The sequence below is a fragment of the Nyctibius grandis genome, chromosome 8, assembly GCF_013368605.1.
Source record: "Nyctibius grandis isolate bNycGra1 chromosome 8, bNycGra1.pri, whole genome shotgun sequence".
In the NCBI taxonomy this organism is placed as follows: Eukaryota; Metazoa; Chordata; class Aves; order Nyctibiiformes; family Nyctibiidae; genus Nyctibius; species Nyctibius grandis.
The window spans coordinates 46901300-46924116 of NC_090665.1; the positions used below are offsets into that span (position 1 = coordinate 46901300).

A 22817-nucleotide genomic window follows, 5' to 3' on the forward strand; every position below is an offset into this window, starting at 1 on the left:
CTAATGTCCAACCTGAACCTCCCCTGGCCAAGCTTGAGGCTGTGTCCTCTTGTCCTGTCACTGGTTGCCTGGGAGAAGAGGCCAACTCCCACTCCACTACAACCTCCCTTCAGGTAGTTGTAGACTGCAATAAGGTCACCTCTGTGCCTCCTCTTCTCCAGGCTAAACACCCCCAGCTCCCTCAGCCGTTCCTCGGAGGTCAGACCCTCCAGACCCTTCACCATCTTGGTCGCCCTCCTCTGGACTCGCTCCAACACCTCAACATCTTTCTTGAAGTGCGGGGCCCAGAACTGGACCCAGTACTCAAGGTGTGGCCTCACCAGTGCCGAGTACAGAGGGACGATCACTTCCCTAGACCGGCTGGCTACACTATTCCTACTAGAGGCCAGGATGCCATTGGCCTTCTTGGCCACCTGGGCACACTGCTGGCTCATGTTTAGCCGGCTGTCGATCACAGCCGATTCTATGAAGCTAAGAGTCTCATATTTATGCTTATGGGCTATTTAAAAATCTTTACAGTACATCATGGACACGTTGCTTCATTCTGGTTTTAATTGATTTGTTAAGCCTGATTCAACTACACTGCTTAAAAAAAAAAAAACTTAGTTAAGAAAAACAGCGCTTTGGCAGGTCAGCGAGATGTTTCCTTCTTCAGGGTAGGCACAGACCAAACAGGAATGTACCTTTTCATGCCATATGTATTTTTAGTTCTAGGTCTGGCTTCTAACACATGCAGGAACCGCAGTCTGATACTGAATTGTTGCCTTTTCAAATAGATGATGCAGATTGTTCAACCTGATAACATTCGGTGGTTCCTGAATCTGAGCTTTAGGTATGTGCGGTTTTACATTTAATAATGCAGTGCTGGGAAGAGCTGGTAACTCCAGTTTGTTGACCATTTTTAAAGCAACCGCAGATGGCAAACAAACTTAAAGAAATGTGATTGAAAGCTGCTTGCTCAGAGGTTAGGAGATGTCAGATAAATTCAGTCTGAAAGTGTTTGATCTGACCATGTTGTGTACGTGCCCAGTCTGCTGTTACATGGTCACGTTGCCATTTTCCTACTGAACCTCATGTTCACCCGCCGCCCTAGTGTGTCCTAGTTGAATGATGTTGTCTTAACAAGCTGGTCGATACTTTGTGTTATCTCGTTGGCCACTTCTAAATGCCTTCCTTTGTAAAGTGTTTAAAAAAGTAAAAGTGAAGTGTGCGATGGAAGTTCTAAACCACAGACTCAGCTTTTTCTCAAAGTTACCCGTGATCAGCCTCAGGTGAAAAAATATACATCACTGTCACCCTCCTGGCTTTCACCCAGGCAAAAGTCTCTTGTGTTGACTTAGAGTTACATGATCATTTTTAAAACAAAGGTAACCCAAAAACAAACACAGAAAAACCCACAACAACCAAAACCCCACAACGGAGAGAAGATCTAAGACGCGTAGCAGAGGATTTTGGCAGCACTGCTGAGGCGGACGTGCACGTGTTACTCTGTTCCACTGGTAATAGCTGTTCAGTTATTTCAAGAAAACCCTGCCATTGCCAGTGGCATATATATATAATTTTTTTTTAATCAAACCATTCTTTTGATTTTCTTAATTACCTTGGTACACAGCTCGTAGTGTTTTGCCTTCATTTATGTAGATTTAAATCTTTTTCCCCCCATCTGGGACACTTGTATCAGCTGTAATCCATTTGTGATTAAAATCCTTCAGGCTTTTTTCAGTGACTGGTGTATATGTATCAAAGAGGAAGCTCGTGACAGTGGTGCAGTGCTCCAGCAGCAGCAGGGCGGCTGTGGATACAGGTCCACGTCATTAAATAAGGTGTAGTGGGAATGAAACAGAATAATGCTCTCGATGTTGTCTTGATCAGAGCGTTAGCTTAAGGGCATTTGAGTTTTCTTTCTGTTCAACATGCACCATGTGTGCTGGGAGAGCATCACGGGGGGAGTTAACTCGGTGATGAGAGATGTAGTAGCTAACGGTGTTTTCAAAGCACGAAGGTACTTTGTTCTACCCCGGCAGCTATTTCCTGCCCCAGCTCCGGGAAGGCGGCGCGCAGCGGGGCTCGCACGCTGCTAACCTCGCGCCTTCCGCTGCCAGTGCTGCGGAAAGTCTCCGCTTTGACTTGTTATTAAACTGGTGAAGGAACTTCACAACCGTAGCAGTTTTTGAAGGGTGTATTTGTCTGAGAATGGGTTATCCCATACCTGCCTATCTACCTAACTGAAAATCACCGTGTATTTATCCAGAGCCCTTTTAGAGCTCCTAGTGAGGCCGGTTCTGCTCCGAGGCTCGGTGTTTGCTGGTGACGTTGGAGAGAGGAGCACAATTTTGAAGCGTCCCACCCTGCTAGCTGTCAGGACGGCAGCTGAAGGGCCGTAGCAGGATGTTCACCTATTTGTTTCAGGAAAAATAAAGAAACAAACCAGAACAATGCAAAGGGAAAGCACCAGCAAGAGAACAGTATGTTCTTTGTAATGCTTTTTCTTTGGGGACATCTATTGCTGGCAATAAGATTAAATCACTGAAACCTTCCCTGAAGCTACATCTGCCGCTGCCTACATTTTCCAACCTCAGTAATAAACTAACATTTGCCATTGTTCGTTTCTTCTGGATTTCATTTCTTACAGATTTAACCAGCGCTATTTACCACAAGGCATTCAGTTCTTGCTTAAAGCTCAGATCTATGCCAAGTCCCTAAAAATATTCATAGCTCCAAAGAATCTGGTTTTAAATAATATCATAAAAAGTAGACGATGTTAATGCAACAGTTCACACTGAGTTCACGTACTGCTGATGCCAATGTATAAAAGTGATGGAAGCCCGAGAAGCTCTAGACAAGACTACCCTGAAGTGGTGAACAAAATCCTTCTTACCTGTATACTAGCTATCTACATTTTGATTACAGCAGTGATTTTCTTATCCCAAAATATTAAAAAAATTACATAAATCTGTGTTACAGTCTTGCTTATCCTGACACAGAGTGCTGTGCCTTTTTCTGCAGGGTGTTTGGGCTCTGTGGGGTGGGTCGTGGCTGCCAGTTTGCGGGGTGTTGGGGAGGGAGGATTCACGTCACCCCCTTCTTCCCGCAGGACGCCATAGTGATCCATGAAGTCTATGAAGAAGGGGCAGCAGCCCGCGATGGCAGGCTTTGGGCCGGCGATCAGATTCTGGAGGTAAATGACTCTCTCCATGCGTGTACTTGCTTGTACCTTTGTCACATGTACTTGTATTCAACGCACCGTAGGTTTCTTGTAGGGGAAAGAGAGAGCACTGAGTAGGATCTGTACTTGAAGCTTCTTTTCTGTCACTAAGAACGTCCTGACAAGTTCACATTTCCTGATATATTCATATAAACTGAAGGTACAAACTGAGAATATATTAAATTTAATTGAGCAAGGCAGCTCTCGAATTACATAGTTCAGCTGTCATGTCCAATAGCTCAGTATTATTCATCTGTTTAATCTTTGAGTCGGGGGCCTGCTGCTGCTGCTCCAGCACCTCTGAGCTGGGCACGCGGGGCGAGACGGCGAGGGTGGCTGCAGCATCCCACTGGGAAACCCACGGTGCTGCCTGTGGCGTGGTGCCGCGGTTCGTAAAGCTGGGGAACGCACAGAATTATTTCTGTGAATAAACAGGGTGTTTTTCCCGCATGCAAATCGAGGAGGGAAAGGGTTAAGAGAGAAGTGTTGGTCTGCAAATGAAACTCGCATCAGGCAGGGGTTCAGCGCAGCTGCTTGCAGCCTCTCGCTGTCAGATCAGGACAAATTCCCAGCATGGCCATTAAGGCTTTGGTGTGTAGGGTTAGAAAAATAGCGAGGGGTACCTGGGGAGTTGTCTTTACAGCTCTTGCACTGAAAATATTTTTTTTTTTTTAGTGTTAAGGCTGAATGTTGTTTTCTTTTTATAAATAACTGTGTATTAACAGAGCACAATAATTAGGGGATAAAAATGGGGAAGGTTAATTAATTCTTCTCTGGCCAAACAGGAAAGTGCTAATGTTTGTGTGGCGTAATATTGTTGTTATTTCAGCTTTTAAAAGCCATACTAATGAATCAAAAAGATTACTCTGAATTGGTTTCAGATTGGTGTGATAAAGCACACATAGATGCCCGTGTCGAGAAAAGAATACTGATGCAGTCTATAAATAAATGTGTGCAGAATTAGTACAAAAGAATATGATTACTATAGATTAGGCTTAATTATCTTAATGTAAAATTAACTATGATTATAACTTTGCAGGTCTAGAAATACTGAGAAATATTTTCATTGCCTTAAAATTTATGTCAGTGGATTAATATTGTATTGTTACTCAGTTACGGTTCATGCTACTTCCTAAAGAGACTTCAAAAATATTTAAGCATTGATATTTTTTGGTATTGACAAATAAGATGATTTTGGCAACAGAATATTGGCAAACACCTTAAAGGGCATCTGTGGATCAGGCTTGGCAAAATTAGGAGATTAAGTTTCAAGTTGCAATAGGGTTTTTTTTTAATACTTCAGCATTCAATCAGAACTTCTTGTTCTATCTGGTATTACTAAAACGCTAAAACATTTTCAGGTTACCGTAAGAGAAATGGAATTGAGTGCTCCAGGAGCGGTCTTGTGTGCCATCTATTGGAACAAAGCAAAATAACCATTTAAAATGTCCTGCCTGGGCTTCGCCGTTGGCTGTTTCTGATCCCTTCTGTCTTCAGCTTGGCAGGGGAGAAGGAATCTGAGCACTAAGAGATATAGGAAGCTCAAAGGAGCACGTCCTACTTTGTCTAGTCGTAAGAAAGCAGCATTGTTTGAGGTTCCAGCGTTTGAAAAGCAGTGAACACCCCCAAAACTTACCAGCCGAAACGGTTTGATGACTGTGGTTTGCTCCAGGCAGTGGCACAAAGCACCGAGCTCGCCCTCGGTAGGAGACCCAGCAGCTCGGCCCTCTGAAATGGGAGCGCTAAATTAGAGCGCCAAGGGGTGTCAGCTTGACAAATTTGTCCTGTCACACAAGGGTAGGGTGTGATGAAAAGATCATTTGTCCCTGTCATTTGGAGAAAAAACACTGATTATTTCAGGTGAACGGGATCGATCTGCGGAATGCCAGCCACGAAGAAGCTATCACTGCGCTGAGACAGACGCCCCAGAAGGTGCAGCTGGTTGTTTATAGAGATGAAGCACATTACAAAGATGAAGAAAACTTAGAGATTTTCTATGTAGATATACAAAAGAAAACGGGCCGAGGACTAGGGCTCAGCATAGCTGGAAAACGGTAAGAGCATCTCTCTGATCAGACTGCACTTCAAATGAGAAATCCTTTGCTTTTTGCTGTATGAACAACTGTAGCCTTACATGAAATAAAGGGGAAACCCCGTCAGGAACAGAATTTTGTATCGAAATGTCTTCAAGGATGCCATGGGGTTGTGGTCCTGGCTCCTTTATCAGAATGACGACACACCTGTGTAGCAAAGGCTGCTGCTGCCCCAGAGGGCTCCCAGCACAGAGTGGGTGTCCCGCTCTCGGTGACCGTGGCCACGTTGGGCGCACGCAGAACCGGGAGCTTGCTGTGCCGCTGGCTCCAGCGTAGCTGGGTCTCAGGGCTTGGAAGCCCTAGCTGTGGCTTTTCTGGTTTCAAAATGGGGAGAGAAACGTTCCTGTTTCCAAATACCAGGGTATGCGTTTGAAAACGGATTTGTGAGCTAGCTCTAGCTCCTGCTCGGGTTCAAAGGGACCAATATCAGTGGAAGATAAGAGTCTGAGTTAGACCCAAATCCTGAACGATATCAAAGTGACTGCACAACACTACAGACAGCAGAATCTGAGATATGGTGGTAGGTAACAGCTGCTTAATAAAATGTGACATTTTACTGATGTATTTCTAAACCATTGCTATTAGATCATTCGAACCAGGGCACTGATAGATATAATCTTTCATTGCTACAAGAGATTTATGGCACGACACTGGCGAGCCCTCGTTCAGCGTTGGTGCGTTAAGAGCCATACGGTTGCTCTTCTGTATTGCCAAAAAAAAATTATTTTCTCAATTACAAATCATCGTGTCATTATTCTGACTGCGTACGGTCAGTAAAGTTTCCGCAGCAGTTTTTTTTACAAGAGTGGCGATGTTTAACCCAGGTGTTGTGAGCAGATTGCGGGTTGGGTAATTAATTTAGCTTATGTAAATTACCCTACAGATGGTAATCGCAGTCTCCAGCCCTCATGCGTTTGCTTTGGTGCAAAACTTTCTGTACTATTGCTAAGTGCTTCGCTTGTGGGGATTTCCACCTTAGAGGTAGCCCGATTAAATGACACCCAAGTATAATCCAGGCTGTGAAGTGTCGTGTCCTTCAGGGTGAAGGATACCAAATGCCGGATCTTGGCGTTGCAGCCGGCACCAGCTCACACCACGGCGAGCCCCGGGAGCTGGGGCCAGCACAGAGGGGTCCTGCGGGAGGAGGCTGGAGTAGATGAATAAATACATTCCCCTCGTCCCCATGGCCGGCTGCTCTCACGAGCCCCACTGCCTGCAGACAGCCACAAAGCTGGATTTTCTGCTGCATAACTCATGTGCAAACTATAAAAGTCTTTTCTGCAGACTTCTCCCTGCTCTTCTGTTGGGGGCCTCCAGGCTTCTGGAAAAGAAACTGAGCTGAACCTTTAGAGGGAATATAGAAAAAAAATCTGAGGCTGCATAATTCATATCAGGCACATCAGGAGATAGTTTAACTCCATCTGACACTGATCCTTGGCTTTTTATTCATACAAATGGTGTTTTTCATGAATCTTTATGGATCTCACAGTCAGAACTAACAGTTCAAGGGGAAAGACGGCATTAAATATAGCAAAACATGCCTTGATCTTAAAACTCCTAGATTTTTTACACTCAAACGGTTGAATGGGATGTAAAACTAGTTCTTCCTCTGCTCACAGGTTTCTTTTAATGTCTCTTAAATGCAAGTAATCTAAATTGGTCTCCCAAAGAATACTGGATTGTGTAATTAGCCATATGCTTCTTGCATTGTTAGAAATGGAAGTGGAGTGTTTATCTCTGACATTGTTAAAGGAGGAGCTGCAGACCTAGATGGAAGATTAATTCAAGGAGATCAGATTTTGTCTGTAAATGGAGAGGATATGAGAAATGCCTCACAAGAGACTGTTGCCACTATACTTAAGGTGAGTACATAATACATTTTAAGATACTGAATTGCAGTTACTGACAGCATGTAAGGTAATTATCCTGAAGTGCTGTTTACACATACACAGGACAGCTCGAACTGATTGCCAAGACAGGAATTTAATCTGAAATAACTTCGGGAGATTCATTTAAAATCACTTCTCCATGTATATTTAGAAGTGGGATGATCTGAAGTGGGAAGACAAAGCCTCATGTAGTATTTAGGCATTTGTTTGAAAATGCAGCTATGTATTTCATACGTTACAAAAAATATTTGGAAACCTGAGAGCCATACAAATTGGAACTGAAATCAAATGCCTTTGGCTTTGCTGCACTAACCTGCAGCTATAAAATGGCAGCTTGAATACGTTTCTGCACAGCTTTCCATCTTACAGGAGTGATTTTTACACTCTGAAGTTGTGCAGTCTGGGAGAATTTGCCTTCTCCCATTAGAAGGCATGTGGCTGCTTGAGTCAGAGGAGAGGGCAGGGGATGGCCTGGCTGCAGGTGCCTGACGTTGGCTCCTCCGTACAGCTCCTGGGCCCGCCAGCCCGTACCACGGATGGAAGGACGGGTGGGAGCGATGCTGCAGACCCATTTCTATTCAAAACTGCGTCTGGAGACAAGGGCTTTTTCCCTGCCATCACCACTAGTGTTTCTGCATATGATTTATTTCGTTCTTGAAGGGAAAGGCTAATTATTTCCTTGCTTTTTCCATTCGGGTGGCCATAAGTTTGCCTATTTAAGAACTGGAAATCAGTGATATGAGGGTATATTATTAAGTTGAATCCATATGTGTTAAATTCACCCCTTTTCTGCAGCATTTTTCCTCCAAAGTGTTTTTTCATAAGTATTGTTTGTGGTAAAAGTCTCTTAAAGAGTTGGGGGCTTTTTGTTTATTTTTAGTGAGTAATTTGCCATCTACAGTTTGCCAGTAGGAAGATTCATACTGATTTCAGCAACCAGGATAAATCTTCAGGATAAACCTAAATCCAGGGACGGGTACTTTTTGTATTAATGTTTTGAGCATTCCTTGTGGTTTTCTTCACAGAGTTGTGGTGCTGAATATAAACATAATTCTCTCCAGGAGAGCATGGAATAGTATATGTCTACTTAAATGCTGTACACTCTGGTTTTTTTTCCCAGTGTGCCCAAGGCCTAGTGCATCTTGAGCTTGGGAGATTGCGAGCTGGATCATGGCTATCATCACGGAAAACAGCTGAAAACAGTCAGGTTAGTGACAAATTCGTAGGTATAAAATGGAGCTGTGAAGGGCGAGGCATGGGGACAAAATATGTAATATCTTTCTCAAATGATGATGCCCAGAAATTTTTTTAGACCTGCAAAAAAAATGCTGAATGTCTTTTCTGCAGCTGTTTTGTCAATCAAAATGAGTTAATGAAACTGAACTGTATCTTTGCCGATCTTACGGCAGAACCACACGAGAGCTGCTTTCCTCTCAAAGAAAACACAGAGCAATTTCCTGCTTCACTTGCTTTTTACCTGAAGCGAGGACAACAATTCATTTTTCCATCAGTGCAGGGCTTTTCCCCGCTCCCCGCGCCCCCCGATCAGCTCAGACACTGACACCATTAGCATTAAAGTCCGAGTAGCGCAAGGGAGAAGAACAAGGCAAAGATGACTTAGAAAACCTTTTTTAATGGATTTTCCTTCTGAAAACTGACTGCTTTGCCATATCATAGTCATGTGCCATGATTTCTCAACTTTGTAAAGGCCAGCAGTGATCCGGCCTGCTGTCGGGGTGGGTGAGGTGTCAGGAAGGCCTAAAGCCTTGCGGGAACAGCTGGGCTAAGCCCAGCTTTAAAAATAATGACTAAATATCATTGGAGAAACATCTGCACTGCATGCAGCAGGCAAGGAGAAATGGAATAACAGAGGAAAATTACACTGATTGCATTAAGTAAAGACAGCAGTCTTGAGTATGACTTTTTTTTGGTCATTGTATCAACAGCTAGCCTAAGCAAGAGCAGTGTAATCAAGAAGTGACGGTTATAAATTACCCACACAATTTTACTGTGTAAAACTCGTAGCTGAAAGGGAAGCAAAATGCCAGAGTATCTAACATGGACCTAGGTAAAAAAGTCAGATCAAACAACGTCATCCCCCGTTCTTTGTAGTGAAAGAGGCTTTTGCAGGAACCTGGTAACTTCTGTATTTCTTTTAATACAAGAAATCTTAATTGCTGTTCTTAATGCAGAGTCATTTGAGAGCCTCCGCCTCACTGCTCCTGAGTGACTTGGTGATTTTGAAAACGGAATAAATATTTCTCAGCAAAACGGTTCCAAGAGTTATAAAAATCTTGGCAGATAATACGGCGAATCAGCTTGAATGATTTGCACAACTGCGAGCGATGTTTTAGAAGCTGCTGGCCAAGAGCATCCAGAACTTTTGTCCTCACTTGGCTTTTTTCTTGCTCCGTTGCATACCTTTAACGCTCCAAATATAAGCCTTGTGGTGCAGGACAGTGATTTCTTTCACGCGCATTGCAAATTCTGTTAAGTGACCCGTGGATTGGCAACCAGAGGTGGAAATTGTGCTCTGCCTGTTGTTCGTCACCGACAGCTGCACACTGGTCAGTGAGGATAAATGCTGCCAGAGCTTTTGATTCGCCGCCTGATGCATTTAGAGGGAGAAAGCTCTGCTGTGGACAGAGCAGTAGAGACCAGATCTTTGTTTTGCGTAAGGCAGGTTGGTTGAAAAGGCCTGGCCCTCGGTGAAACCTGTTGTTCAGACGCGCTTCTGAAATTGATAATGATGTTTCCTCGAGGGACAGAGCCTGAAGATAAAGCCAGATCTGGAGATAGGGAAAAGGAGGGCTGGAAATAGATGGCCAAGAATTGGTACCATGCGTGAGCAGCTATCTTTGGAGTCTCTCCCTTTTGTCACCTGGCATGTTATTCTGAAAATAAGAGTAGGTTCTTGGTCAAATGAAAAGCAGCAGAGTCAATACAGGAACTGTAATTACAGAATCACAGAATCAATTAGGTTGGAAGAGCCCTTTGGGATCATCGAGTCCAACCATTGCCCTGACACCACCATGGCAACTAGACCATGGCACTAAGTGCCATGTCCAGTCTTTTCTTAAACCCCTCCAGAGATGGTGACTCCACCACCTCCCTGGGCAGCCCCTTCCAATGGCTAATGACCCTTGCTGAGAAGAAATGCTTCCTAATGTCCAACCTGAACCTCCCCTGGCAAAGCTTGAGGCTGTGTCCTCTTGTCCTATCACTAGTTGCCTGGGAGAAGAGGCCGACTCCCACTGTGCTACAACCTCCCTTCAGGTAGTTGTAGACTGCACTAAGGTCACCTCTGAGCCTCCTCTTCTCCAGGCTAAACACCCCCAGCTCCCTCAGCCGTTCCTCGGAGGTCAGACCCTCCAGACCCTTCCCCAGCTTGGTCGTCCTCCTCTAGACTCGCTCCAACACCTCAACATCTTTCTTGAAGTGCGGGGCCCAGAACTGGACACAGGATTCAAGGTGCGGCCTCACCAGTGCTGAGTACAGAGGGACGATCACTTCCCTCGACCGGCTGGCTACACTATTCCTAATAGAGGCCAGGATGTCATTGGCCTTCTTGGCCACCTGGGTACACTGCTGACTCATGTTTAACCGGCTGTCGATCAGCACCCCCAGGTCTTTTTAATTGGACAATATATTCAGCTAAGGGAACACAGCCTGTAGATTGCTGCTGCGTAACAAGATGGGCGTAAGCGCTGTCCTTATCTTGCGCGAGAGGAGCTGTTATGGGTCCTGCTGGGTGCTCATCGCAGGGCGAGGTGCCTGCAGGGTGCATCTGGGGAGGATGCCCACAAGCTTTAGTAGCAACCATCATCTCCCCTTCTCCTCGGGTTCAGAGACACACTGGGAATAAGCAGAGGAGTGGGTTAATTTTCTTTCCCTATGCCCTCTAGAGCCGACCTGAACAACATAACCGTTAGGTGTGCACTAACGAAGTGAAATGCGGTTGTGCAGCACTGTGAGCAGCCCTATGGCTGTGCCCACAACTCAGGGACAGAGTTTGGTGGGTTCCCCCCTTGGAAATGAAGTTGGAGGGGTTGGCACTTGCGTGGCCGATGTGGTATTTCCAGTGTGGTTGGCACAGAGCACAGCTGCACACATATGCTGCAAGAACTGGTTTAAAGTTAATGTTTGGGTTTGATTCACAGGTTTTGATTTATTTTTAACTTCAGGCGAGCCAACAGAGTGTCCATAGCCACTTCCACCCTGCGCTTGCTCCGGTCCTCTCTACCTTACAGAATTTTGTCAGCACAAAAAGATCTTCAGCAGATGTGTCTCAGAGGAACTCAGGTATAATCTGGGCGGCTCTCAGAATAGCTGCGTGTTATTTGCTTTATATTTGTGCTGGTTTAAAAGCAAAGCTGAATGCTCGAATCTGGTTTTCCTACTCAGCCTCCCAGAAGACGTACCACTGATATTTTAAGACCCAAACACTTTCCAGCAGATGACATTGTTTTTATGTGTACTAGTAGAGTAATGGCCCCTCTATTTTAAGTGCAGAATTCCTGTGTCCTGCTATTCCCCGACGCCCTTGTCGGAGGCTTAGCACGGGCAAGGTTCTCGCGTTGGAAACAGTTTTCTCAGGGAATAAAGCTGCCACCACTTCATTTATATCTTTGTTGCTCTTGAGTGTATAAAAGGGTGTTTTGTAATGAGAAAGTCATGATGCTCTGCTTGCAGTTTGTTGATTTAGCCAGTGCTACATCTACAACCTGCAGTAGCTCATGGAGAGCCTGCGCGTTCGTGTGCTCTGACCTGTCAGACGTTGGTAACCTTTGCTCGTGTCTGACCGCAGGCAGGAGTAGCAGACATTTCTCCTGCCAGTTTCCATGTGCTGGAGGAGGCATGTGGCTTTTTGGGCAGCCTTCACGTGCTGTTTTGAAGGGTCCTGCAGCACTGAGAGTGAAGGGTCCTGCAGCACTGAGAGTGCGTGTCTGCACGCCCTGATCCGGCGTCCCCGGGGCTGGGCCTCCCGCTGCCACAGGCCTCGCTGCGCCTTGGCAGTCCTGCCTCGGGTACTCATGGCAGATATCTGCACAAGCACACGTGCGTGGCGGTGAGAAATACTGATACGTGTTATTAAGAATCGTTACCTTTTGAAAGAGACTAATTCTGCCTGCCTTCTGAAAGGTTCTTAAAATAGTTTAATTAAAGCTGGTAGAATTAGGGGTTGGTGTAGCAGAGCCCAGGGCATGACTACACCATCATCTTGTTAGGCTGCTTAGTCCCAGTTCAAATGATGCCTTTGAAGTGCCCCTTTTTTTTTTCTTTTTTAATATTTTGAGTACTTTTAAATGTCCTATGGCTAGATACATGCCAGCCAGACTTCCTGGCTGTCTATTATTTACTAATACAGCACAAATTAGAAGAGGAAATCAATGGAACCTCAACAGTCTCAGACCAGCCATGTGCCCTGCCCTTTGTGGTAGGGACACTGTGATTTACGAATCATAAGCCAATCTTTAATTGAGTGAAAGGCACAACAGAGCTTTTCTTCAGGCCGGCAGAGTGCTGCTATTCAATAGATCGTGGCGAGCAGCGGCAGACAATGGGTGTCAGGGTGGCATCCGTCAGCCCGAGTGATTGCATCTGTATCCATCGCTGGGTGAAACAGAAATCCCGTCCTCCTCACGTGAGCAGCACTGCCTGGTTTGGCACAGAAAGGCTCCACGTCTGCTTGGTGATAACTCTGACTAGGCAGCAAGGGACTATTGTCACCTGACAGTGTTATCTCTTAATTATATTATCTCTTAATTACAGAAGCTAATTGTTTGTTTCTTTATTAGTAGGAGGAGATATGGGCCCAAGGACTGTGGAGATAACAAGGGTCAGTGAGTTATTTTCTATCAATTCAAAAAGCTGACACCTTTAACTGAAGTTGTTTATTTTTGTAGCGTTTCTCAGAAGTAAAATTGCATGATTTATGTTTGCAATAATAAACATAATTTGGTGTTAGATGTATGCCTGTGAAATGGGACCTGCATGTGTGAGGATGTGCATGTCTGTCAAACCTATCTATTTTCTCCCTGTTCCATAAATCAGATGAGTCAGTTATTGCTATACCCTGAACATTGACCTCTGCAAGTTGCTCTAATTGCAAATGATGTTTTGTTTTGCTTTGTTTTAGGGACCAAATGATGCACTTGGTATCAGTATAGCAGGAGGGAAGGGAAGTCCATTAGGAGATATTCCCATCTTCATTGCTATGATTCAAGCCAGTGGTGTGGCTGCACGTACCCAAAGACTCAGAGTGAGTAGAGGCGTCCTCTCAATATTTCCTATTTCATCTGCCATGTGTCCCACAGAGAAGGAGCCTCAAGCACTTCTGTATAGGCCATCACTTTGATAATGTCTCATAGACTGCTCTGCCTCTTTTTATATAAAAACAAAACAAAAAGAAACCCCAAAAAACAAACCTGCCCTTCTCTTTTTAATTCTCTTGCATCTTGGGATAATGGCAATTGTTGCCCACATTGGAAAAGTGACGTCAAGAGAAGGAACATAAATGTCTTTGCAGTATGTGTTCATCCAGACCCAGGGAGGGCAGCAACAGGCTCCCTGGAAACCACAGGCTTTTGGGGACTGCAGGCTGGGCATCATTTAGAACTCAAACCAGGTAGAAACCAGATTGGTAGTTAGTTGTTTGATCTTAAGGCCCTTATAAAGAAATGCCGAAATAAGGCACTTACGTCAGACCCGCAGGATATGTGGGCTTGCAGGAATGACCATGGGGAACACTTTAAGTTTTGGAGTGTTTCAAGGAATCATTAGTGTTGAAAAGAACTTCTTATGCAGATACCCAGGATTGCTTTGGCCCACGAGATTCATTAGTACCTGCTGCTACGTTCTGTCTCTGATAGAATTACACAACGGCACTAAGTGCCAGGGTCAAGATCGTTTTTATGTATAAGAAGAAGAAATCATCTAGGTCGATTAGATTAATATCAGAAGTGCCTGCCTTCCTTTACTGCGTTCAGCATGTGCATACATGTAAGAATATGAACTTGTCTGCACGTACAAACACAAATGAATCCTTTCTGGATGGGAGGACAGCAGTGAAAATCTCACTGTCTCTGCTTGCGAATGGCAATAGTAAAACACAATCCATCTTTGTTTCTCTGATCGCATTGTTATTTTTAAAAAATCCGTATTGTGCTTGCTCTGAAGAATGGTAAATGATCACTAGCAATGCAGAATCCTCACAAAAGGGATCCTGCAAAAGAGAAGCATGACTGTGCAGTGCCAAGTTCACGAGGAATTTTAAGCGCTCTTAATTTTAATTTTCCCTAATGCTAGTAATTTTCCATTACTGTTGTACTTTTAGGTTGGAGATCGGATTGTCAGTATTAATGGGCAACCTTTGGATGGGCTGTCTCATGCAGATGCGGTTAATCTACTAAAGAATGCTTATGGGAGCATTATCCTGCAGGTATGGTGATAAATTGAACATGCAGCTGCATGAGGGTAGATAAATGGCATTCAGGGAAAAAAAAAACCCTAAGCATCACTGGCACAAGGCATCACAGAATTGCAGGGTGCTTGCTGATGGGAATTACACAGAATGAAAGCAAGAAATAATTTTCATTCAAAAATTCTTTATTGCCACTCATACAGGCTGTGAGCATGATTATATGAAAGCGTAACAAAGAGAACAAAATAACTTGTTGCTACACATGATAAATCAACAAGCTTCCAAGTTTGTTTTTTTTTTTAATTTGAAGTTAACTAGGAACAAGAAATTACATGTGTGTTTATGTGTGCGTGCATGTAACTAGACTGTGACCAAACTGCCCACAGTGTTAATTTCCTTGTTCTTGAAAAGAGGAGAAGAAAGAAATGCTAGCAGCATTTAGTAAAAATGATAGCATCATCATTAAGACAGTCCTAGAATTGATTATTCTACAGGTAATGAATAATAACACTGGAGAGAAAAAACAATGTTATCACTGCTGCGTTTATATGCTAGCTGAAAGGAAGATGTGTTCTGCCACTTTGGTTCTAATTGCTGCTTGCCAGTATATTCATCTTCACTTTGTTTTTATGTTTACACAAAGAAATGGGAAAAATACTTGCCAGAGAGAATTCAAAATACTGCTCATTTGCAGGATTATTGGAACAATTGGAAAACAAACTTTTAAGACATACCACTAAAATCTACTCTAATTATCATCACAGCATATTGGATTGGAATGCATCTTGAGAGATTTTCGTGAGCTTCTTGCTTGCATTACAACACAAATGTAACTGTAAAAAATGGGGGGAAAAAAAAAGGAAATGAAATTATAATAAACTTAGTTTTAGACTTGCTTATTCTTTGTTTTGTGCGTCCGTGAACTGCTGACCTGGTAAGTGATGAGCCAGTTCCAAGCAGATGGTCTATTTGTGTAGTTCCATTGAAGTCAAAGGAAATACACAGATAGACACCAGCTGAGGATTTTCTGTTAAATTATAGTTATCATATTGTTACTAACGTTGAGTAATTTCACTTTTCATGTCCACAGTATTCCCTGAATAGAAAATGAAAGCTTGCTGCAGAACCCCAAATTGCTAATCTTGAAAGCTGTAATACAGCGTATTCCACCTCATCATGTATTTAAAAATATTCCCAGTGAAGCGCGCTGTCGGTTGGTCACTAACATAAACAAAGAGGTTCTTCCAGAAATGTCTTTGGGTTTATCAGTTGACGTTCTTTTCTTCCACATTTTTGCTGTCTAGCTTAAAATGGGCTTAATGCTTTATACAGATGATACAGGTTTATTCTGAGAGAAGAGAGTCTATTTTCCTCTATTAAAATCTGTTATGTGGAGGTGGGATGTTATATTTTAGTACCGGCAGGGAGGAGTGTCAAAGCCCTGCAGTGAGCATGGTGATACGGTTACCTGACATGCAGGTACTGCTTGATCACCAGATTGCTGCTTTTTTTATTAGAACAATCTAAATGGAATAATCCTATCGCTGTGATAATCACGACTGATGTGGCATTAAGTAATTCTGTTTATTATCAGGTTAGACCACTTTATGGCAAACTGCTTTGAAAGGTCAGATAATTGCGTTCAGTGGTGTGGAAAGGCTTATTATCACGACGTCCTGGGAAGGATGGTAAAGGAGTTTGCAAATGCTGTTTGCAAATGGGAGATTAGGGTCTCGGGGGAACAATCATCCCTTTCGGCTGTTTTGACGCTTTGGTTTAATTTAATTTCTTTTCTGCAGGTGTAGTAATGAGATAAGGGGAAGCTTTTTTACAAGGTTGTTGAACTCTGATACGTTCTTACTGCCAACTGAAGATTTTTGAATATAGATTTATTTTGCCCTCATTTTATTTAACAACAAAATACAACAAATACTGGCTGGTGCTCTTTCCACTACTGCAACAAGAAGGAAAACTTAACGGTGTCTTTGCTGGCTGAGCCAGGTGCAGCTATCTTGTCTGCCGGACCCCTTCACTTAGGGCTTCCAAGAACCTGAGTCCTGGGATGCAACATTTGCATGAGAACTAATCTTCCTCCCTAGAAAATGCTACCACCCTCTTGGCTCCAAGCGATTAGAAAGAGGGAAATACTGTTGTGGAAGAATTGTCAGCGTTCATTTAAAACGGGGGATTTATATAATGGATTTTTTATTTCGAAAAGGTACGTTTCCCTTAAGCCCTGTTCACAGCAAGGAGTGGAAAAAGTACCTATTAATTTTGATAAAATGAGGCCATAGATAGGTAGAGGAAATATTGAAAATACACTTACTGGGTATTTCTGTACAGTAAATGTGAAGCAGAGAAGAATATCTTGTAAGGAGGAGATGGAGTTAGGGGATAACCACGGCAGGTAGTTGTTAGGAAATTGGTGCACTTTCAACTGTGAATACTTAAAATCCAAAACCCTTCATAGTGGTTTCCTCAAATATTTTCCAGAAAAAAAGCACAGAATAGAAAATGAGCATGCAATGAAAGGTTAAAAAAAAAATCTAGAGTGGGCATTGATACATTAATAAATCCCCCTGGGCCTGCAAGCTACCAGCTTTTATCCCTATGAGGCTGAACCCCTGTGAACAGCAAACCCCAGAGTGCAAGTAACTGTTTTCTCAATACAGCCGTGGTCGTGTTTGTAACTAACCTGTATAACAGTGATTTAAAACGCCTGAGCAAGTTTGCTGCCCCACAACCTGTCAAAATGTCATTAACTCTATTAATTACTGTGTGGTGGTAATTCATGATGGTTTCAGAGTAATACAGGAGCCAGAATTGGGAAGTTTAAGAAGCCAGTTTGTTAGATTCATGCTGGAAATTGCAGAAAAGTTGACAGCAAGGATTAATTTCTTCTCCACTCAGCAAACAGACCAATTTGAGGTATTTCAGGGCCTTTGCCCCACAGCCCAATAGACCCTTGGATCTCCATATGTTATTAAAGGCTCTCTGAGGGAGACCTTTACTTTCAAGCCCAATCCTGGACACCGTGTGTTGACTCTGAGTCGTACCTATTTCCTTGACAAAGTAACCTCTTTCTCTGGGTTATCCAGAAAGACTGTTCCCCTCTGCTCACCGTCTGAGTGATAGTCACGTAAAGGCAAAAGAAAGCTTCAACGCAAAGTTTGCATTTAACCTCCAGAAAGGTGGCTACTATTGACTCTATTCTTTATAAGTATTGAAGTAGCAGGAAATTTAAGGGAGTAGGACTTGTATTTGAAATTTGCTTGGAAAAAAAATCAACAATTGATTTTCCTAATGTATCGGCTATTTTCTATGTAATTAGCCAAGATGTGTTTGGTATTAAGTGAACACACGTAGTACTTCATTGCATCCTTCTGTTTAGGTCGTGGCTGATACCAACATCAGTGCCATTGCCACCCAGCTGGAGAGCATGTCTGCAGGATGCAACCTTAACTCTTCTTCTGAGCATCCTTCTGAAGATCCCGAGTAAGTTTGTGCTTAGTCTGCGTAACTGAGGTGGATTTCTATGCCCCGTGCAAGGGAAAAGCCGAGGCTGGTGAAGGAGGTCTCTCCCATTACTTTTCTCTCTAATTTTCCATCACATTTGAAATGGTAACTGTGAGCTTCTCCAAGCTGATTGTGGACTCATGTCCATCTTCACCTGGTGTCAGAAACTGCTTGAGTAAATAAACACAAAATGTGTTTCCAAGCACTAGTTCTGGACAGTTAAAAAATCATCTCCTTTCTTTTCTAATGTGTTCTGCTGACACAATAGTTGTGCCCTTATCTGTTGGCTTCCTTGCCTCAAAAGAGTTATGACTGTAGCAATTTGAAATAATTTGTCATTGGCAGCCCAAGGCAAGAGGTGTTAAAAAGCCTGGTATCAGAGAGAAATGTTTCAAAGCATGTCCCAGATCTTTCTTTGTCTTTTGAATCGTTTTAGCTTTACAATTTGAAAAAGTCTGATTAAAAAATTTTCTACTTACGGCACTTCTGTATGGTGATGGAAGTTAGAGATCTAGCCCTCCCACGGCCATGCATCATTCTCCATAGTGTGCTTTTTAGGGCAGCTTGTAGCATTCCAGTTATCATTGTGAAATTCATTTGATCTTCATTTTGGTTCATTAGCTTCATTATGTTCTTCATTTTCATTCTTTGATTCATTATATTTATTTTAAGAAGCTGAGATGCAAGTTGCTGCCCTACCTCAGGGGGTTCTCAGTATAAAAGTTAAGCTATTTATGCTGCATTCTCTAGTCTTACAATGCAAGATGCTGTTTTTATTGCTGCTCTCAAAGGAAAATTGCTTACTTCACAAAAGGATTTTCATTCCCTTTTCATTTTCAAGGAAATTTGAAGCAGAATTAGGTAGGCGTACGCATTCGTTCTGTCCTAAAGAAATGGCTGGATGTTAGTCATCATAGGCTACACCTTTATACAGGTGGAAGATGCCAAACAGCTTTTGCCCACAATACTTTTTTCTAAATATGTAGAAATTATTTTTTCAAATTTGAGATGGATATATACATAAGAATGGTCTAAATTCCACCAAAAATCTTCCTTTGCTCAGTGCAGACAGTAAAAGCCCCTGAAGAGAGTTCAGGCTCGAAGCTCTTAGGAGTCAGCCTCCGGGGTTACGAGGGACAGGCACGTAGGACAAATGTAGGTCGTTAGAAAAGAGCCCAAAGAGCCTGCAGTAGAGCTGAGACTGTAAACACAAGTGTTCCTGGCTGCACCCTGTCTATCAGACTCATTCCTCTGAAGTCATAAAATAAAATTATGCTGTAAGGAAATTGTGCCACTTACACAGACCAAAGACGACAGCTCGGCCGGTAAGAAAGCAAACTCTCCTTTCCGTACGTGCAGCGACTGCAGATCAGGGGACTCTCACTTCTGCATCAGAGATAAGAGCTCTTGTTGAGCGCTTATTAAAAATAAGTATTTTCAAAGTGAGGAGCTGAAGTACACGAACAACGTATTCCAGCGCAAGGGCAAGAGCCGTGGTTTGTGACTGTATGAAAAACTTGACAGATAAATACCTCTGAAAGTGTTCCTTCTGCATAAAGTCCCCCAAGACAGACATTGCTATTCTAAGTGATATTTATTGTGTTTTCAGAGCACCTCAGCCTAAGATTATTGCTTTGGAGAAAGGCTCTGATGGACTGGGATTTAGTATTGTAGGGGGGTACGGAAGTCCCCATGGAGACCTGCCCATTTATGTCAAGACTATATTTGCCAAGGTATCTTTTTTTTTTTCCTCCCTTTTTCTGTATTATCTTTAAAAATAAACGTAAGATTTGGCGTGGATAATATATTATGTAGTAGAAAGCAAAATGTACTGTCTAAGTACACTGATGTGAGTAAGTGGACCCAGAACTCACAGCTGGCTTCTCAGCTTATATTTGATATTACTGATGGCTGAAACAAGATACTTCATCTCAGCAAAATCGCTCTGTGTACTTGGGAAACTTGTTTTTATACATTAAAATATTTATAAGACAGTTTTATATCTGTAAATCTCAAAGAGCCTTCCAAGAGGCATGGAGGCATCACTTTTCCCACTGTACAGGAGAGAGGCAGTTGCGGAGATGCTGTGTCCTTGTGGCTGAGCTTCAGCTGTGCTCAGATAGTCACCTCAGTGAGAAAAAACACCGACAGAGGAAAGCATCATACCTTGATAACGGATTGGCTTACACATCAGTCCTGGCTTTTAGTTATTCTCCCTTGCTTCCAGCTTCTCTCTCATCCCTCCCCGTGAGTACTGCACGCCCGTGTGCTGGAGCCGCTCACGGCACAGCTGTCTTAGCCCATCTCTGACCCCAACCCTGAGTGTCAGGGAAGGACTTTGCGGTCCCAGCCAGGTACAGCAGTGTCTCTGGCCACTGAGGCTGAGGAAGAAACACAGTACAGCAGAGCCTCGAGGCAGACAGCCCCAGAATGACCACTGGTGCAGAGGGAGAGATGCCCCTTTCCCACCCATCCCCTTGCTGGCAGTGTGCTTAACGTGGGACAGCAAGGTACGTCAGGCACGGCCACGTGAAGGGGGTTCTGGAAACGTGGGGGAAAGAAAAACAGTGGGAATTAGGAATACTTTACATAAAGTAACCTTGAAGTCAGTCACAGACAGTTTTGTTTGTTCTGTGTCTACTTGCTGTCACTCGTGTCAGCGCTCCTGGCATGGTAGATGACATAATTAAGAAAACTTCATCTGAAGGTGGAGTAGAAGTCGTGTCTCCTCTGCTTCTGTGATTCCAGGGCTCAAACCACAAATATCTGTTTTTTTGTACAATTTTCAGTTATTAACATGGGAAGTTATTGTCTTTAAATTGATGCTTAGATTTACGAGTTTCTGGATGTGAGCACAGCTGAGAAACCCTAAATCAAAGCTAGAATACACTGCAGTCACTGGTGGGGCCATGGAGGAGAAATGGACACCCTGAGCCGACCTCTGGGCAGGGCAGGGCTCAGGATGTAGGTAAAAGAGCTGCGCTGAGGCCTCTGGAGGAGAACGGCCATTTCTAAAGCTCTGTGGGAGCTTCTCAGGACCTTCAGTGGAGCCCAGCTCCATGTGGGGCTTGAGGCAGTGCCCAGGCTGTTCTGCTGCCTGAGCTCTGCGTCCCTCTCCCTCCCCACATTTTAACCCCTTTCTCAGCTCTGGGTGTGGAGTACATTTAAATGTTGCTTTAACAAGTCTCTCCATAATCATAAAAGCCAGAAACCAGTCTTTATACTGCAGTTTTTTCAGGGATGAGCCAATTCTCCTCTTCCCGGGGGTCTATCACCCCCTGCACTGCCCCAGACCTGACAGGGTTGGGTGAGCGATGGGCAATGGTTGAAGCACTCAGGGACACCTCAGAACTATTCACAGAATGACAGAATCAATCAGGTTGGAAGAGACCTCTGGGATCATCGAGTCCAACCATTGCCCTGACACCACCATGTCAACTAGACCATGGCACTAAGTGCCATGTCCAGTCTTTTCTTAAACCCCTCCAGAGATGGTGACTCCACCACCTCCCTGGGCAGCCCCTTCCAATGTCTAATGACCCTTTCTATTCCCCATGTCCCCCACCCCGTTACGGTGGGATTTCCAGTGCTGCCTCCTCATTTCACCCATCAGCATCAGGAGGGACGGGAGGGCCCCATGGTACCCGCCGCTAACGCCTCGCTTTGCCGTTTGCAGGGAGCAGCTGCGGACGACGGCAGACTGAAGCGCGGCGACCAGATTTTAGCAGTTAACGGGGAAGCTTTGGAAGGTGTAACTCATGAGCAAGCTGTAGCTATTCTGAAGCGCCAGAAAGGAACTGTAACGTTAACGGTGTTATCGTGAATGTCATTGCGCTCGCGGAGATAAATACAATTATTTTAGACCATCAGCAGAGCTATAATAACGCTGTTCAGCCCTGAGCAGGCTGTAAAGCAAACTCTGGCAGAAATGAATCAGTATTCACCCCATTGCCAGAAAGGGTAGTGTGCATCCCGAGCTTCATTTAGCCTCCCCCATTTATCAGCCTTTCTCCTCACCCTCCCCTGCTTCTGGTGGCTTTTGAGGTTTCTCTGGACAAGTTTAATTAAGGAACTTCAAAGAAAGAACAATGTCCCTGTTACTTTATTTATACATCGGTTTGTCCCCACTAGTCTGAACCCTGGTTACAACTGCTGAACCTGGAATCAATCCGCACACAAAAGAGAATTTAGATCATCAGCTTGATCTCATCTGATGAGCAGAAATAAATGCCGAGTGACTTGTCATCTCACTCATGATTTACTTATGCTAATTGTCCTTTCAAGTATGCCAGAAAACATTAGCAATGTAATTAAATTACCACTGTTCCAAATGATGAAATATCAAATTCTCCTCTGGGAAATTATTTGTGCTCGGCACAGTAAGTCTGATAGTCAAATGTGAACTTCTCATGTTTATCTCTTTGGGTAGGTCTGTGGAAGTTAGTCAGAGGTAATTACTGTGATGTGTCAATTTGCAGCCTCTAGCATGGAAAATAAACTAGGGGAGAGGGAAATTTATTTTTTTAGGCTTTTAAAATGTTTGAGCCTTTTCAGATATTTAGGCAGCATGAACAACAACCACCTATCTCATTCTGTTCTAATTTTATTTTTAAAGAAGGAGAAATGTGCTGATATATGCCAGGCAGGTTGCATACAAAGGCGGTTGTTGTCGTGCCAAGTTGCAGCGTCAT

The 22817-nt window shown here is 43.6% G+C and overlaps 1 protein-coding gene across 1 annotated transcript in view; it reads left to right on the forward strand.

Moving 5' to 3' along the window:
- PATJ (PATJ crumbs cell polarity complex component) overlaps positions 1-22440 on the forward strand; it is a 147010-nt gene extending 124570 nt beyond the window's left edge. The window contains exons 34-44 of the mRNA XM_068407131.1: positions 3095-3178; positions 5066-5259; positions 7013-7160; positions 8308-8394; positions 11372-11489; positions 12989-13026; positions 13327-13449; positions 14524-14628; positions 18002-18105; positions 19736-19859; positions 21803-22440. Of these exons, the coding sequence (XP_068263232.1) occupies positions 3095-3178; positions 5066-5259; positions 7013-7160; positions 8308-8394; positions 11372-11489; positions 12989-13026; positions 13327-13449; positions 14524-14628; positions 18002-18105; positions 19736-19859; positions 21803-21949 (1272 nt within the window). The 3' untranslated portion in view covers positions 21950-22440. The remainder of the gene's footprint in view (positions 1-3094; positions 3179-5065; positions 5260-7012; positions 7161-8307; positions 8395-11371; positions 11490-12988; positions 13027-13326; positions 13450-14523; positions 14629-18001; positions 18106-19735; positions 19860-21802) is intronic.
- The last annotated feature ends 377 nt before the right edge of the window (positions 22441-22817 follow it).